Here is a 15326-nt window from a genome sequence, read left to right on the forward strand (position 1 = left end):
ATATTGTAACTTGTGTAGTTTTTATCAGCTGTTTATATTTACTGAGAAGAGTAGAGTGCTGGAAGGATTAAATGGCCTAAAATGTGCTGATGCGCCAATTAATCATGATCATCTCAAAATTATGATTTTTGTTCCCTGTAAGCTGTTCACTAATAGGGAATACTTTGTGTAGATTTAATAACAAACTTATCTTGGCATTATTTTTATTTTAAAAAATTACGCATGATAAAGAATATTTTTATTTATACTTAGAAGTGTAAAATGTCTGGCTAATGGCATGTTGAACCTAAAAATAAGTCATTTGGTGGCCATTTTTTGTCTTACAACTTCTGCTTAACTTGAATTTCATACATATAAATCATTTTAGTTATTCATCTTTTTATCTAAAACAAGGCTTATAGAGACCAAAATATAATTATAGCTCATTTTAAGAGATAAATCTATATTCTCATTTTGTAAATTCAGAAGGCTGAAAATTGCATTTTTATTAGTAAGTGTTGACCAAAAAGGTAGTTGTATATATGTGACAACTTATAATGATTTAATAGTCTACAATAAAACTATTCATCTTTGATTAATGTTTACTTATAGCCAGTTAAAGTTTACTCTTCAAAGAGGTTGTATTTGAAATGGCTGTCTGAGTCAGTGATTTGAATTGACATTGCTGGTTAGAGAGTTAAGTTGTGTGCTTTGCTACTACATGATCTCTAATAGGATCCTAGGAATAACATACTGATAGCGAAGTCCTTTCTTGCACTGGCACTCATCCCTTTAATGAAATGGTTACAGAACATCAAATGAGATTCGTGGGACATATCCTTAAGCAAGACAAAACATGTTTACCAAAGTCAGCCATAACATGGAAGCAGAAAAGAGGAAAACAAAAACAAGGCCGTCCACATATAACATGGCATCCTGCCTTCCTAGAAGACCAAAAATCCATTTGGGATGATGCTGTGAAAGTCAACTAGAACTGATCTATGTGGAGAGAGCTTGCCACCTTAAGCGCTGAATGGCACAGGGAACATAAGTAAGAACACAGCTTTCCTTATTTTTTTTTTAGTATTTATTTATGGCCGATTTGTGTACAGTAAGATTTGAAGATTGAACTGGACAGTTCAATATCAATAAAAAAAAATAAATAAAAATACATTCTGCATAAGTGAAACAATCATTAACTTTGTTTTCTACAGATTGAGTTATAATGAAAACATGTAAAAGTTTTGAGGAATGTTTTTATTTGAAATAAAGTTTTACAACACAAACAAGTGATTAACCCTATTCAAGATTAGTTGACTAAACAGAGAAAAGTTCCTTATAAAAGTAGACATTTTCAAATTACAATTAAAAAAAAAGAGAGAGAGAAAATATTTTATCACAGCAAATATTAAAAGCCCTAAGAATTTTCCAAGATATGAATTAATTTTAACAATTTGTTTTAAATGTTTTTAAGCTAGAAGTTGTATAATAAATTATGCATAAACATTTCCAAATAACCATATGGGTGTTATACTATAACAAAAACATTTACAAATAAATTGTACCATTTTTTTTTGGGAATAGCAATATTACATTAGAACAATACATTGTAACATCAGAACAATACATTGCAACATCAGAACAATACATTATAACATCAGAACATCATATTACAATATCAGAACAATACATTTTGGTATCAAAACAATACATTTTAACATCAGAAAAAATACATTATAAAATAAAATATTTTCATCACAGAGCATAATGATGTAGAAACATCAACATTTGAAACAATCATTTAGTCATGCTACAATGACTGGAACAACATTTACAAGGTGATGCATGAACCAAAGGGGACAATCTCTTCTAGTTACTTCTTCTTTTTGCCTTTCTTTCCTCCTTTCTTGCCCTTTTTGCCCTTTTTGCCTTTCTTTTTCTTTTTCCCAAAAGGTCCAAATCCTTTGCGCACCATAACTCCCCTCCACCAGGCCTGCATCTGAAGAAAGATAAACAGAGATAACGAAATACTGAAGGTCAAAAATTTAATATTTAGCGATATACACATAAACTATTTGTTACAACATTTTTTTTTGGTATTATGAATATAAAGTTTGTTTCCTATTTAATGCAAAAAAATGTTTTGTTTGTAAACTACTTTTACATGTTTTGGATGTTCCTTCAGATTTAAAGATAATCTACTTCCTAGTCCAAACTTCCCACAGAACGACAAGGATAGCAGTGGGCAGGGACCACTGAGACAATGAAATGACAGTCCAGCGCTCATACTGCACAACCAAGTAGACAAAATGTGAAACTTCTAATTTTCTTTTCTATTTTTTTTGATTCCCATTCCTTATTTACTTTCTAGTTTTCCCTCTGTTACATTAGAAATATGTATTTTCTTTTTCCACAACAGGTCATCTTTCTATTTCTATAAAGTAATACATTTTATTAAAAAAATGTTATATGGCTGTTTATTTTTAGGTTAATTAATAGCTCTTTTCTTATTAATTTTAACATGACCATATGTCTTTTTTTTAACATAAATGTAAGGATTCGGCATAGTTATGTCTTCATAGACCAAAAGTTAATGCCACAAAAGAAATCTTCTTCCTTTAACTATTGTACCAAAGTTTCCTAAATCATGTTGTCTAGAGGATTTCAATTCAAAGAAGCCATCATGAATTTTTGTCAAATGAAAAAGAGACAAGGTCTAATTCCCAACATAAATCTAGAAGCATCTAGTTGTTTCTTTTCAAATTAATTTATAAATGGATAGATTCCGTTACAATAGTAGCTATTTAGAACTATTTAGACCAGCCAGTTTAAAGGTATTTTAGCACCAAAGTTTGCAGCCAAATTTTTTTTTTTGGAAAAAAGGATAAGTACATTTCAAAGCATTTTGTAGTGATATGAAAGTAAACAGGCTAAAAAATGTGAATACAATGTGAGAAAATCTTAGAATGAAAGTTTTTTATGTGATGTACATTAATTTATTTCAATACCTTGATAGCAGACTTTAGCTCGATGGCTTCTTGTTCTGTTTTTCTTCTGGCTTTCTCTTTCTCTATTCTGTCCTCAACCACTATTTGCTCGTATTCTTTATACTGTAAAATACAAATAAAGTTAAACTAAATACAAATCTATATAATTCTCTTCGTGGCCCAATCATGGGGAATACCACGATGAAAAAGTCATGGAAAGATAACTCTTTTATTTCTGAAAGTCGACTAGAGTTACCCCATGTAACTTTCGAGGTGACAGAGAGCGAGGCTCAGATAAAAAAGATTGGGGGGGGCGTATGCTATGCAGCGGATAGGGTCATAAAGTTAAATTAGCCTTATAGAAAAGTCATTTTAATGCCCTTAATTAAGATTCAAACAAGTCTATAACTGTATTAATCATTAACCAAGTCATATTTTAGAGGGTTATATATAGTTTAGATCTTTATGTCCTTTTAAATTATCACTGTAGCATCATAAGCCTTCATCAAGAATTGAGGAAGAGGGGACAATCCCAAGATGTGTATACAGATGCCAAGCAGATGGATAACATGTAGTGACATTTGAGAGTCTTGCCCAGAACCAAGATGTGGATGCAGATGCCAGGCAGATGGGCAAGATGTAGTGACATCTGAGGCCTGGAGGAAAGCTGGTTCGTGGCCTTTACCCCAGATGGTACCAAAGGTATAGATTATGATGAACATTAGTTGTTAGATCAGCGAAAAGAAATTTAAAATATAAAAAACAATGTTATGTACTCATGATGCAACTAATTACAATTCATCCAACCATTAGAAAAGTTTTTGTACTATAATACAGTTTAAACAAAAGAATTTAGTTTGTGAAAATCAAGTTGTACCCCAAGAGTTACATTTTGAAACTACTAATTAGTATTAGTGAGGTTTAAAAAAAAATTCATTGTTACTGTTTTTTTTAATGTATTGAATTATATAACACTAATTATCATTCTGAATTTCAATACTGTTGAACATGGTTGGTTTGTAAAATTATTTTTATTATGAACATTCACATTATCAATTCTATGAAGATTCATACTTAAAATGACCTACCAATTTAGTAAGCTCTTGTAATTTTTCTAAATCTTTAGCTTTGGTCTGCTTCAATGTGTCCAGTTCTTTTTGCTTTGCCTCTTTGTCCACTTCATATTTCTCCATCCAGAAATCTAATTTTTTCTCTAAGTCCTGGGGAATAAAACTTTTTATTGATATTCTTTTTACCTACTGAAAAAATTCCAATAATTTTATAAACACTAATCATGGAATGAATAAAGTGAAGATATATTGTCCATAAAAAATAAAATTACCGCTTGGTGTTCTTGTAAAAATTTTACTATCTCTTTATGGGCTCTGTTTTCTTCATCTGTTTTGTTGTGAAGGCCCTAGGGAAAAAAAAAAGTTTACTGAAGAATTTATTAGCATAATCCAAAGAATAATCTATAGAAAAGAATAAATAGTCACAGAAAGTGTAAATTGATAAAATCAAGGTTATAAATAAGAGAAATGCACTTTACATATATATATAAGTGCAGCGATAAACCCAATGCAGGATTGGGCTATTACAATATGTTTGAATATGCAATGGTTATATTAAAATCTATATTGATTGATATCTTTTGATTTGTAGGCTTTTTACTATTCCTTTTTTATTTGACAACCCAACATGTATGTTTGCAATAAGTTTCAAGACACTTTTTCTAAGAAAAAGTCCCTAAAAGTATGGGGGGAAAATTCAAAAATTTGAATTAGAAAGATTCAAAGCTCTTTTATAGATATGGTATTGTCATTAATATCATATAAAATAACATCAGAGTGTCAAGACTGTTTAAAAAATCAGTTTTAAAAACTTATAACTATTAATGGGTATATCATCAAAATTTTTTGAGTGAAGTGAAAAACATTTAAGTCAGTCATTTAGTTTGATATATATATATATATATATATATATATATATATATATATATATATATACCACCCAGCCACCTTGCACCTAACTTTTTTATAGGCCATGAAAATAAAAGTTAAATAAAGCGTGTTTACGATAAAGGAGTTTACAACAGTGACTGTGTTCATGGATCATATGTAGTCTTTATAATATAATTCATGAAATATATTTGTTTTAACAAAACCAATAACATTGATTTGAAACTTACTTCAATTTTTTCTTTCATTTCTTTTTCAGTTAGAAAAACTTTTTTCTGTGATTGGGCTACTGATACATCAGCACATTTTTTAATATACTTTCCCTCCATATTGGTTTTAGCTTTCATCTCCTAAGATATAAAATATACCAAAGTAAATTTAACTGATACAATGCTCACAATCTAAGAAAAATATAATACAAAACATCTACTTTAGTCAATGCCAAAAGAAACAAGTAAAATGATTTTAAACTTTCTGTATTGGTAAAACATATAAATATCTCTTTTGAAACATTTATAAATTATACTTACAATTATAACTGAGTGAAGTGTACAGAGAAATGGTTAAACTATATGTTATGTATTGGAAGCAGCACATCTAATAAAAATTTGTAATCATAAATAACAAAAATTCTAACAAGTCTAGAACAGTATGCCAACAATGAGGAGAGTTAACAAAAAAATCTAGAAGTAAAGTAGCTTTAGTTTTTGTCTTACTGCTTTTTATGTAATATTGTAATTATTTTCATGCTATAGTGTTAATTAAACCTGAAGTTGATCTTTCAAGTGTGAAATCATTTCTTTCCTTTGTTGAACTGCAGTTTCTTTCTCCTGTCTGACAACCACTAGCTCATCAGTAAGTATGCCTAATTTTTTTCTTCCTTCTTGTTCTCTAAAATTTGATTTTTAAAGAAATATTGAAGTTCAAAGGTCATTAATTATCAAAATGACAGACTTTTATTTATTTAGTATTTTATAATATGGAAATTTTTAATAAAAATCTGTAGTTTTTTTTTTTTTAAATAAAACTTTAACAACTTGCATAACTGTACAAGAATCTCACATTTACACATTCAAAAAGTCTATATATTTATTCCATTTCAGAGTTTTAATTAAAGTAGAATAAAATATAGCAATAAAGAGTACAATATTTTTTAAGCTAATTTAAGAACTCAATTTTTGTATTTTTCTACAAATTATAAATACAAACTTTTGAATGGTACTCTGAAGAGAAGCTTTTCTTTCTTTTTCTGCCAGAACAGCATCCACTAAAGTTTGAAAGTTACATTTCTGCACTAATTCTGTCATGGTGCCAGTCATTATATTTTCCACATATGTTCTGGTAAAGTAATCAGATAAAAAGAAAAACAATAATTCCATTTAAATATATAATACTTAAATATTTGTAACATAGATGGTTTTAGTTTAAGTGTTGTATAGATTATCTTACAGCAGTTGGCCTATGAGTGAAACAACTCTCTCAATAAAATGATTCCTTAGATATATATATATTGTAACAAAGTTTCTTAAAAATGTCCTTTTTTTTTTTTTACTTTATTACATCAAGACACAAGCATATTGTTTCTTTAATTGTTTTTTTTTCAGAAAAGTCTAAGGCATTGGTTAGCAAACTTAACAAACTTCATTTCAGCATTTTATTATCACTAGATAGTTGGAACATATTTGCAATATACATAGTCTTTGACAACTCAACATGCATGTTTGCAATAAGTTTCTAAGAAAAAGTCCCTAAAAGTATGAGGGAAAAATTCAAAGATTTGAATTAGAAAGATTCAAAGCTCTTTTACAGATATGGTATTGTCATTGATATCATATAAAATAACATCAAAGTGTCAAGGCTGTTTGAAAAATCAGTTTTGAAAACTTATTACTATTAATAGGCATATCATCAAAATTTTATGAGTGGAGTGAAAAACATTTAAGTCAATTACTTTATTGTATACATAGTTTTTGTTACCTGTCCTTTTGAATTTTAAGCAGGTTATCAGCGGTTAGAGGGTTCTGCTTCAAAGTGCGTCCAAAAACATGTGTTGAGTTTTTCAAGTCTCTGCCAGCATTTAAAACGTCTTTCTCAACATCTAAAAGGTGAACAGGATTTTTAGTCAACCCCAGCATTTCAATCTTTTTAATTAATACTGACTGGTATTTTGTTTCTAACTGCATCTGGCTGTCAACCAACTGGGATAGTTCACCACGAACAACCTAAAGAATGAAAATAACATACCTTTTGAGTACCGTTATTCGATACACATAGAGACAACAGGTATTCCATGAACAAGCCATACAAATAAGATTGTATGTGTGTGCATTGTGTTTTATGTGGTTTGTATTAACATCTATATCAATGTTGTCATGACAGTAATGCTGAGGTGGACAATTGTAGTCAAACTGAATTTCCATTTATTTAGAGCAATAAAATTATCTTATCTTATTAATTAAAAAAAAATATGAATATGAACAATTGGAAAATGGAGATTTACCAGTTGCTTTAAGCCTAATAACTTGAAGAAGAAGAAACAATAAAGATTAATACATAAAAGCCAAAACAATAAATTCCTTAAAAATTTATTTTTTTTTCCACCTATAATAAAATATATACCTAATCTTGAAAAAAAAAAAGGAATAGTAAAAAGCCTACAAATTAAAAGATATCAATCAATATAGATTTAATATAACCATTGGATATTCAAACATATTGTAATAACCCAGTCCCACAGTGGGTTTAGCGCTGCACACCAAAAAAGGAACACTAGCTGAATGGATGGTAAAAGGCAAGAGAGAACTGTGTTATGATTGATAGTTGTTCATATTCGCCTTGTTTTCTAATTTACTTCTTAACTTGTGAATTGCCATTGCTTCTTTGGTTTTGAGTTGCCTGACAGAGATATTTCAATACAATAACTTAAATCAAACAACCTGGCATATCCAAAACTAGCAAGTTCCTTTTCAGTATTTATTTTTTTTATTACAATATAACTATAAATTGTTTATTTTCAACTAGGTTGACATACTTCCAAAGCATCTGGTCTAAATTCAAATGAAGCTGGCATAATGTGTCCAAGGGTAGACAACTGATCCACACAGTCTTCCAGAACTGTGGCAAGGTGGATGGCATCCACACCTGTTAAAGGTGACACACTCATCTAAAAAAAAAAAAGAATGGTACAAAATTTTAAGTTGCACATTATAAGTATTTGATATTTTGCTTTTAATTTTACAATAAAAAATTTGAAAAGTAAAAATCAATTCAATATAAAATGAACTTCAATTTTTCTATTTCCTGGTTAATACTTTATCTTATTAGCCTTGAGGTCTTATTACGTCGAAATTCTTTTATATAAGATTCCCTACTGGTGCATCAACTAAATTGCAAAATGTTCAAATGCAAGAAACAAAGTGAACACATATCAGCTAATATGAATTAGATTTTATTCAAATGAACATTGTTGTGTTGTGCTTATTAGTTGTCTATATCTCTGTGCATATTCTTAAAACATTTCAAACCTAAAATGTGGAATAAAAAACATCAAGTTGATTTAGATTCTCATGTTATGGAAAATTAGTGAAACGCTGTGTCTTAAATTAATGGCTGCCTGGTCAAGTGACTTATCGATGGTCCTGGGTTCAAACCCTGCCTGCTCCCATCCCCTGTCGTCCTGCAAGAAGTTTGGACTAGGAAGTAAATTATCTTCAACTATGAAGGAACATCCAAAACATGTAAAACATTTTACATTTTGTCTGCAATGACGCCATGGCCGTTTTTAAAGACCATAATATTTCCTGACACTTCACTTCTAAACACAGTAACACTCTTTATACATCCACAATTGATAATGAAAGAGAAAAGAAAACTGAAAGAAAATTATTAAACCAACCAATACTTCTCAGAAAGCTGCTTTACATGCAAGTTATGTTCTAGTTAGAATATATACAATATATTAAAGAACGTAATAAAACACTCTTTGACATACAAAATCTATTAATGTAAGATTCAAGTTGAAAGTAGTCACGGATGAATGTCATGAAAGATAAAAGGATCTTTAAACTGTAAGTTTATCTAGAAAAATTCTATAACATCTAGATTTGAATCAATAGATAAACATTTTTCACAATAGAGAAAATATTTGTTTTTTAATATCATTTAAAAACTACTACAACAGTGATGTTTTTCTACAGCTACCATACAGCTACCTGGTTGTGTGGTACGCACTTCAGACTGTTGTCTTGATGGTCCCTACCAACTCCCATCCCCTGCTGTCCAGCAGGAGCTATGAACTAGGACATATTAATCTTCATTTCTGAAGAAACATCTGAAACTTGTAAAATAATACAAGAAAGAAGTCAGAAACTTGTAAAACAAACATAGCTCAAAGAGGTTCTCCGTAAAACTGTCTTGAATATAAATCCAGTCCATTGTGTAATCTAAAGCATGAAAATACTGATCATGATTCGAGGGCTTACTCACAGACAATATCTAGAGTTGTAATATTTAAACTATATTCTCAAATGTGCTTTGTTTGTTTTACATGTTTCAGATGTTCATTCAGAAATGAAGAATAGTACATCCTAGCCAGAGCCTCTGACATGACAGTGAGGCATAGCAGTGGGAGTTTTTAGGGTTCAAACCTAGGACCATCACGACGAAACTCCAGAGCACATTCTATACAACCAAACTAATTATTTTAAGGTGGCTTAATTCCAGATGCACCTTCAAGTGAGTTTGGAAACAAAGAGAAAAATGAGCCAGCAGAATGTAGCCTACAATTTTTAAGATTCAGCAATTAATAAGGTTATTGGATCATCATCATCAAACTCCATTTGAGTGAGGACATAACTTCTCTTGTCTCATACTGAACAAATTAAGTGTTAAGATATTCAAAAAATAATAATTATTGGAAATAACTGGTCACTTTTAATTATGTTGTCAGTTTTGACTTTTTAAACATGGTCTGTTTGAGAATCAATATTATAAGTTATCATCTCATTTCATGGGGTTAAATTCACTAACTCAGTAGTCTAACTGTAGTAAAATAATTTTTATAAAAGGCATAATTTTAAATGAGCAGAGATTGAAAGAAAAGTGCAGTTGAAAAGAGTCCAAGACCAAGTCCATTGTTATTGTTACATTGTGATTCATCTTGATTATAAATCATAATGATCATCATTCAGATTCATTCATTGATAATCATAATGATAATCATATTCAATTGTCATTATTGATTCATTATTACTTATAATTAGATGACTAATTTAAGTAATTATTATTTAATTTATTATAATTTCACTTATCTAGATCTAGGACCTCACAAAACAAAATTATTATATTTTTAGTCCGTTTATTTTAAAAAAAGTTTGTCAATCACAGAGTCGTTACAGAGCTAGGCTATTAAACTCATAACTCAGGTTCCTTTTACTCACTTTGAGTGATTTTCTCTCTTTTCTAAACTACATACAAATCTCGATCAAATCTGTTTACCATCGTTACCATCGGAGTACGCATGCTGGTGATTTTCTTACTATTTCCGTTTTTCATGGTTTATCTTTCTTTTATTTCCGGTTTGTAGATACTGTACGTGAATCTAATATTGTTGTGATACTTAAGCCTAAATATCTTAAAATATAATAACGTAAATCAAATTAACATTATATATTTATAAACTAATTTAATAAACATAAATTTCCGGACTTAATTCTTCTTAGATGGCTTGTATTTCCAGTAATATAACACGATTGCTCCAATCTTACCACCAATGTCACCTAAACTCGATAGCCTAGTGTTTACAAATCAATTTAATTAAAATAGATCTAGTAATGAAAAGATAAATGTATAACAGATTTATATTTGATCGCACCATAAATCTTTGTAGATCTAAGTACATTTGTTAAGTGTTCAAATATGCCATCTCATAGACTTATCTTTTTTTTTTTTAACAGGTTAAGGATGGCGGATAAAACGGCAAAGCCTAATCCACCAAAGAAGACTGGCAGGTAATCTAGATTGTCCCGTTGTCACTCTACTACTATAGAGTTTTTAGATCTAATTCTAATCTAAGTAACAATGACAGACATGAGCATGGAATTAAATATCTTCTTGTGCACATTTACTGTAGATCTAGACTAGATTAGGGACTTGTAATTCTAGATCCTTTGTCCTTTAGCCTAAAAGCTAAGTTTAGCTTAGTTATCTTAAAGTGACTTAAGAGACTAGAAAATTACTTAAGACTTAGTTGAGTACATTTTATGATTTACACTTGTCATGTTGGTGCATGCTAGATCATTATCTAAATCTAATATTATTACGTACTTGCTAATCATGTTATTTTCATCACCTGGTCCTGGCCGTTGACTTTTGTTGTAAGGGTGCTGTGACAGTTTGTGTAACCAAATCCTTCCATTTTTCCCAGTCAGCACCTGTTCTTAGTAGGATATCAAGAGAGAGTCCAGTCCATTCTTTTACACAGCCAGCTTTTCTTCAGACAACTTTTCATACTCCTTCCAATTTACCTTGTAGGTGACCAAAACCAGCTCAGCTTTCGCCTTTTCCTCCTTTTTGTCAGCCGAAGTGTTGACATGTTACAGTAATCATTTGTCTTCTTGTCTAGATCTTGTTTTGGGTCTCTTGATGATTTAGGCAACTCTTCCCATGAGTGCTGAATGGTACTTGGAAAGAATTCTTTCTTTCATAAAGTGCTACCATTAGTTTTACTATTAAACTGTTAAGTGATAATATACAAAGAAAGTTTCTCTCCTGTTGTAATACCTCTCATCATGTAAACAACTTGAATCTTATTTTTACAAATTATTTCAATTTGTTTTGTTTGCAGATTGTATTGCAAAGCTGTTTTTACTGGATACAAGCGTGGACACAGAAACCAACATGAGAACACAGCCCTCTTAAAGATTGAGGGTGTTACCACAAAATCAGAGACTGACTTTTACCTTGGGAAACGATGTGCTTATGTATACAAGGCTAAAAGGTGATTAAAAGGTTTAGATATTTAGTCTGCTAGCTAGGGAGGTGAAATAAAAAATTTATCTTTGAAAAAACAATTTTTTGTTAGTACATTGACATTGTTAAAATACTTTGAAAGAACTTTCCAATGGTGCATAAATTATGATTGTATGTTTAACAGTTAGAAAGTTATGATTTTTTTTTTTTTTTTTTGGCGTTTTGACATAAAAAAAAATAAAAAAAACTATTTGAATATATCCAGAATGGACCAGAATATTAAGCCTTACATGGCCTGAAGTTATTTACGTCGAGGACGGAATTTTCTAATCAAAAACTGTAAATCCCGTAGCCTACAATGCTAACTGTATTTTCAAGTTTTTGAGTGATGCGATCGATAGATCGTGATAAAACTTGGTAGAATTATAGCCAGGCATGATATCTAGCACAAAAAAAAAATATGAATCATGGGGAATTTTCCTGGACCCTGTATTGCTAAAAACAAAAGAGGGGTATTTTTTGATAATAAATTTAAAAATGATAAATAACTTTTTAAAAAAAAACTAAATTAAGCTTTATATAGGCCATTGTCTAAAGTAATCCATAACACAAGTTTAAAACTTCTCACATTTCATTCAAAAGTGTAGTAAATTTGCAAGTGAGGCCTATGTAAAAAAAATAATAAAAAGTCAACTGCGCAATCTCAACCTTTTCGGTCTTTTTTTACTTTTGTTTTTTTTTATCGCCTAGCTATGCTAGCTGGTTGACTATTTGATTCTGTTTAGTAGGGTGAAGAAGTGGACAGTTTACATAGATATACTTATAGAACTAAAAAATCTTATTTACATGATCGCCCCTAAAAATATGTACTTCCTCTCAGTGATATTTTTCATTCTAACATTTTTTGGCCACTGTCTTGTTTCACAGTGGTTTTTTTTTTATGTGGAGAAATATGCCACTGCCAGTTACAACTGGTGTAGCCTTGTAAATTCATCCTTATGCTTCAAAATGACATTACCATTATTATTATTATGTACACTGGGATCCATTGAAAATTAGTTTCCTCACCATTATTGTTGAGTTTTGTATTAATTTATTAGTTATTATATTTCTTGAAAGATTTGCAGGTCTTGTTTGACATTGAGAAGACAATCTGACTTCTGTATAATGACTTGACTTATTCCTGTGTTATTAAATACTTTCCAACCCTCATCATGGCCTATCCATTTTCGTAAAAGAAAAGTGCGAATGAACCCTAACCTCCAAAGTATGAGCACATAACTAAATAAGGAAGAAAGAAAAACCAGCTAAATGTTCCATATTCCTGTGAATCTCCAAGGGAACATAGGGCGCAACCACACCTCTCCACCAAACTTGGTTCTTGGAAGCTATCTTCATCTGTTCCTGTGCAATACTGGTATCCTCATTGTCACCAATGTTTGGGCCTGCCCACTTTCCTTAAGTGCCTGCCTTGCAACATTGGTACTTGGTTTTAACATTGTGTATCTTATCCACTTTCCCTTTTTTTTTATATATATATCCTGGGCTATGGAGTTTTGCTTTTGTTCTTTCCCACAAGATCTTCTAGTTACCCAAGTCCCAATATCTAGTGTAGGCTACTGTTTATGAAGATCTGGAGTTTTTCCATATTTGTTTTCTCCATGGCTCAGAGCTGTATAACAGAACCAAGTCAAGGTTTATATTAAAGGTTCTGATCTTTTATTCTGTTTTGGAACACCAGGTAGCTTTAAGAGTGATAAAAGCAAACCTAGCTTATATTAATGAATTTCGTATATCAGCATTAGTTTCACTGTCTTTGCTAACCTTATTTCTCTTCTAAGTGAAGTGGTCTGTGTCAAGGATGTTTTCCCCCCTTATGTTGTCTTTCAGTATACTCATTACTTGTTCTCATTTTGTTACCAGAACATTGTGATTAATAAGTTATTTTTATTGTATTTTCTTAAAGGAATTTTTTTTTTAAATACAGGTTTCTCGTTTTCTCCATATTTTTTATTTATGAAAATTGGCTAAATCCTTTCCATGCTTAATACATTTGGCTTAGAAAAGGGTCAAAATCATTGCAATGACAGAAAAAAAGCATTTTTGACTTTTACTTCTGTCATGATTATTAACGTGTTTAGATTTTTAAATTCATTAAAGCTATGTAAATTAAAAGGGCTTCAAAAAAAATAAAGCTTTATGATTAAAGAATCTAATTGCTTTTTTACACTATTCAGGTTAACCGCATGTCCTGGTCATGACAAGCCAAGTCGCTTGAGGGTTATTTGGGGTAAAGTAACCCGTCCCCATGGAAACAGTGGTGCTGTCAGAGCCAAGTTCAGGAAAAATCTTCCCAGCAAAGCAATGGGCAGACGAATTAGAGTTGTAAGTATATATTTTATCATATCTAGTATAATCCTAATAGCTGCATTTGTAAAACTGTTCAGTGTTACACATTTTGAAGATTTCGTTTCTAGTGTCTACAATCATTAATTTATATAAAAAATAATTTTTAAACTTCATTAATTAGATTTTCTTTGTCTATTTAGATATTATTTCATAACTGATAAATAGTACTTTTAAAAAAGTAATTTATACCAGAGAATCAATTGATGTGTACCAGTATTTTTTTTTTCATCATGAAGCTCAATTTGGAACAATCATGAACAATCCACTCCTAGAAAGAATACATTTTCCTACATAGACCTTTCTTGTGTGTTACAGAATCTTTTTCTTGTGATCACTATTTTCTTTGAGGTTCTGGACTATTTCCTGTTAACAAGACCTAGTTAAGAATGACTATAATGTTGTGAATTCTTTCCCAAAAGACTACAGATAAAAAGAAGTCAAAATGAAAATCAACTATTAAAATCTAAAATTTTATCATTAAAAAGTGCTACCAACCCTGGCTCATGGAAATAAGAACTTAATACATACTTGTCAATAGTTTGCCATGTTGGGCCCTCACCACCTGCACATTGCTAGCTATGGCTGTTTATGATTCATAGAAATTCTTAACATTTATCATTACTCTTTAACTAGATCAGTATTAAATCTAAAACTTTCTATAGAGCAGTAGTCTAGATTAATTTAAAATAAACTTTTAATACATCTAGATCTGCTGAAAGGTACTTCCTTCTCAGTGACAGCTTATTCTGGCATGCTAGTTGAAGTCTTTTGGACATGCACAAGGTTGTATCTGTCTAGCTTTGAAAAGAGACATAATTGACTGTTATTTAATTTAGTATTGACATTTTTGTTGTTGCTTTGTTTCAGATGCTTTACCCTTCAAGAATATAAGCTGGCAGACTATGATAATAAAGTGTTATACTTAACTTGATAGTGTTGTGCGATTCTTGAAAGCCTGGAAATTTATCTCTATAGACATGGGTTGAGAGCTATTGTTGTTTTAAATCAAATTTAGGCTGATTGG

The 15326-nt window shown here is 30.5% G+C and overlaps 2 protein-coding genes across 3 annotated transcripts; one reads left to right on the top strand and one right to left on the bottom strand.

Moving 5' to 3' along the window:
• Positions 1–1217: 1217 nt before the first annotated feature.
• Positions 1218–10457, bottom strand: LOC106055720 (dynein regulatory complex protein 9-like). Of its 2 annotated transcripts, XM_013212116.2 has the most exons (11): positions 10363–10428; positions 9136–9260; positions 7956–8087; positions 6902–7146; positions 6134–6262; positions 5692–5815; positions 5155–5274; positions 4309–4383; positions 4055–4186; positions 2988–3089; positions 1218–1978 (listed from the first exon to the last, which is right to left on the bottom strand). In XM_013212116.2, the coding sequence occupies exons 2-11, from the start codon at positions 9190–9192 to the stop codon at positions 1853–1855; spliced, it is 1242 nt and encodes a 413-aa protein (XP_013067570.2). In that variant the 5' UTR covers positions 9193–9260; positions 10363–10428; the 3' UTR covers positions 1218–1852. The 2 variants fall into 2 exon arrangements, with proteins under 2 accessions (XP_013067570.2, XP_013067571.1); XM_013212117.2 differs by lacking the exon at positions 9136–9260 and having other exon boundaries at positions 10363–10457.
• LOC106055722 (60S ribosomal protein L35a-like) lies at positions 10426–15228 on the top strand. Its single transcript, XM_013212120.2, has 5 exons — positions 10426–10513; positions 10879–10932; positions 11769–11921; positions 14131–14278; positions 15170–15228. Exons 2-5 carry the CDS (start codon positions 10886–10888, stop codon positions 15191–15193), a joined length of 372 nt encoding a protein of 123 aa, XP_013067574.1. The 5' UTR covers positions 10426–10513; positions 10879–10885; the 3' UTR covers positions 15194–15228.
• Positions 15229–15326: the final 98 nt, after the last annotated feature.

This window comes from Biomphalaria glabrata, chromosome 15 (genome assembly GCF_947242115.1).
Source record: "Biomphalaria glabrata chromosome 15, xgBioGlab47.1, whole genome shotgun sequence".
Lineage (NCBI taxonomy): Eukaryota > Metazoa > Mollusca > Gastropoda > Planorbidae > Biomphalaria > Biomphalaria glabrata.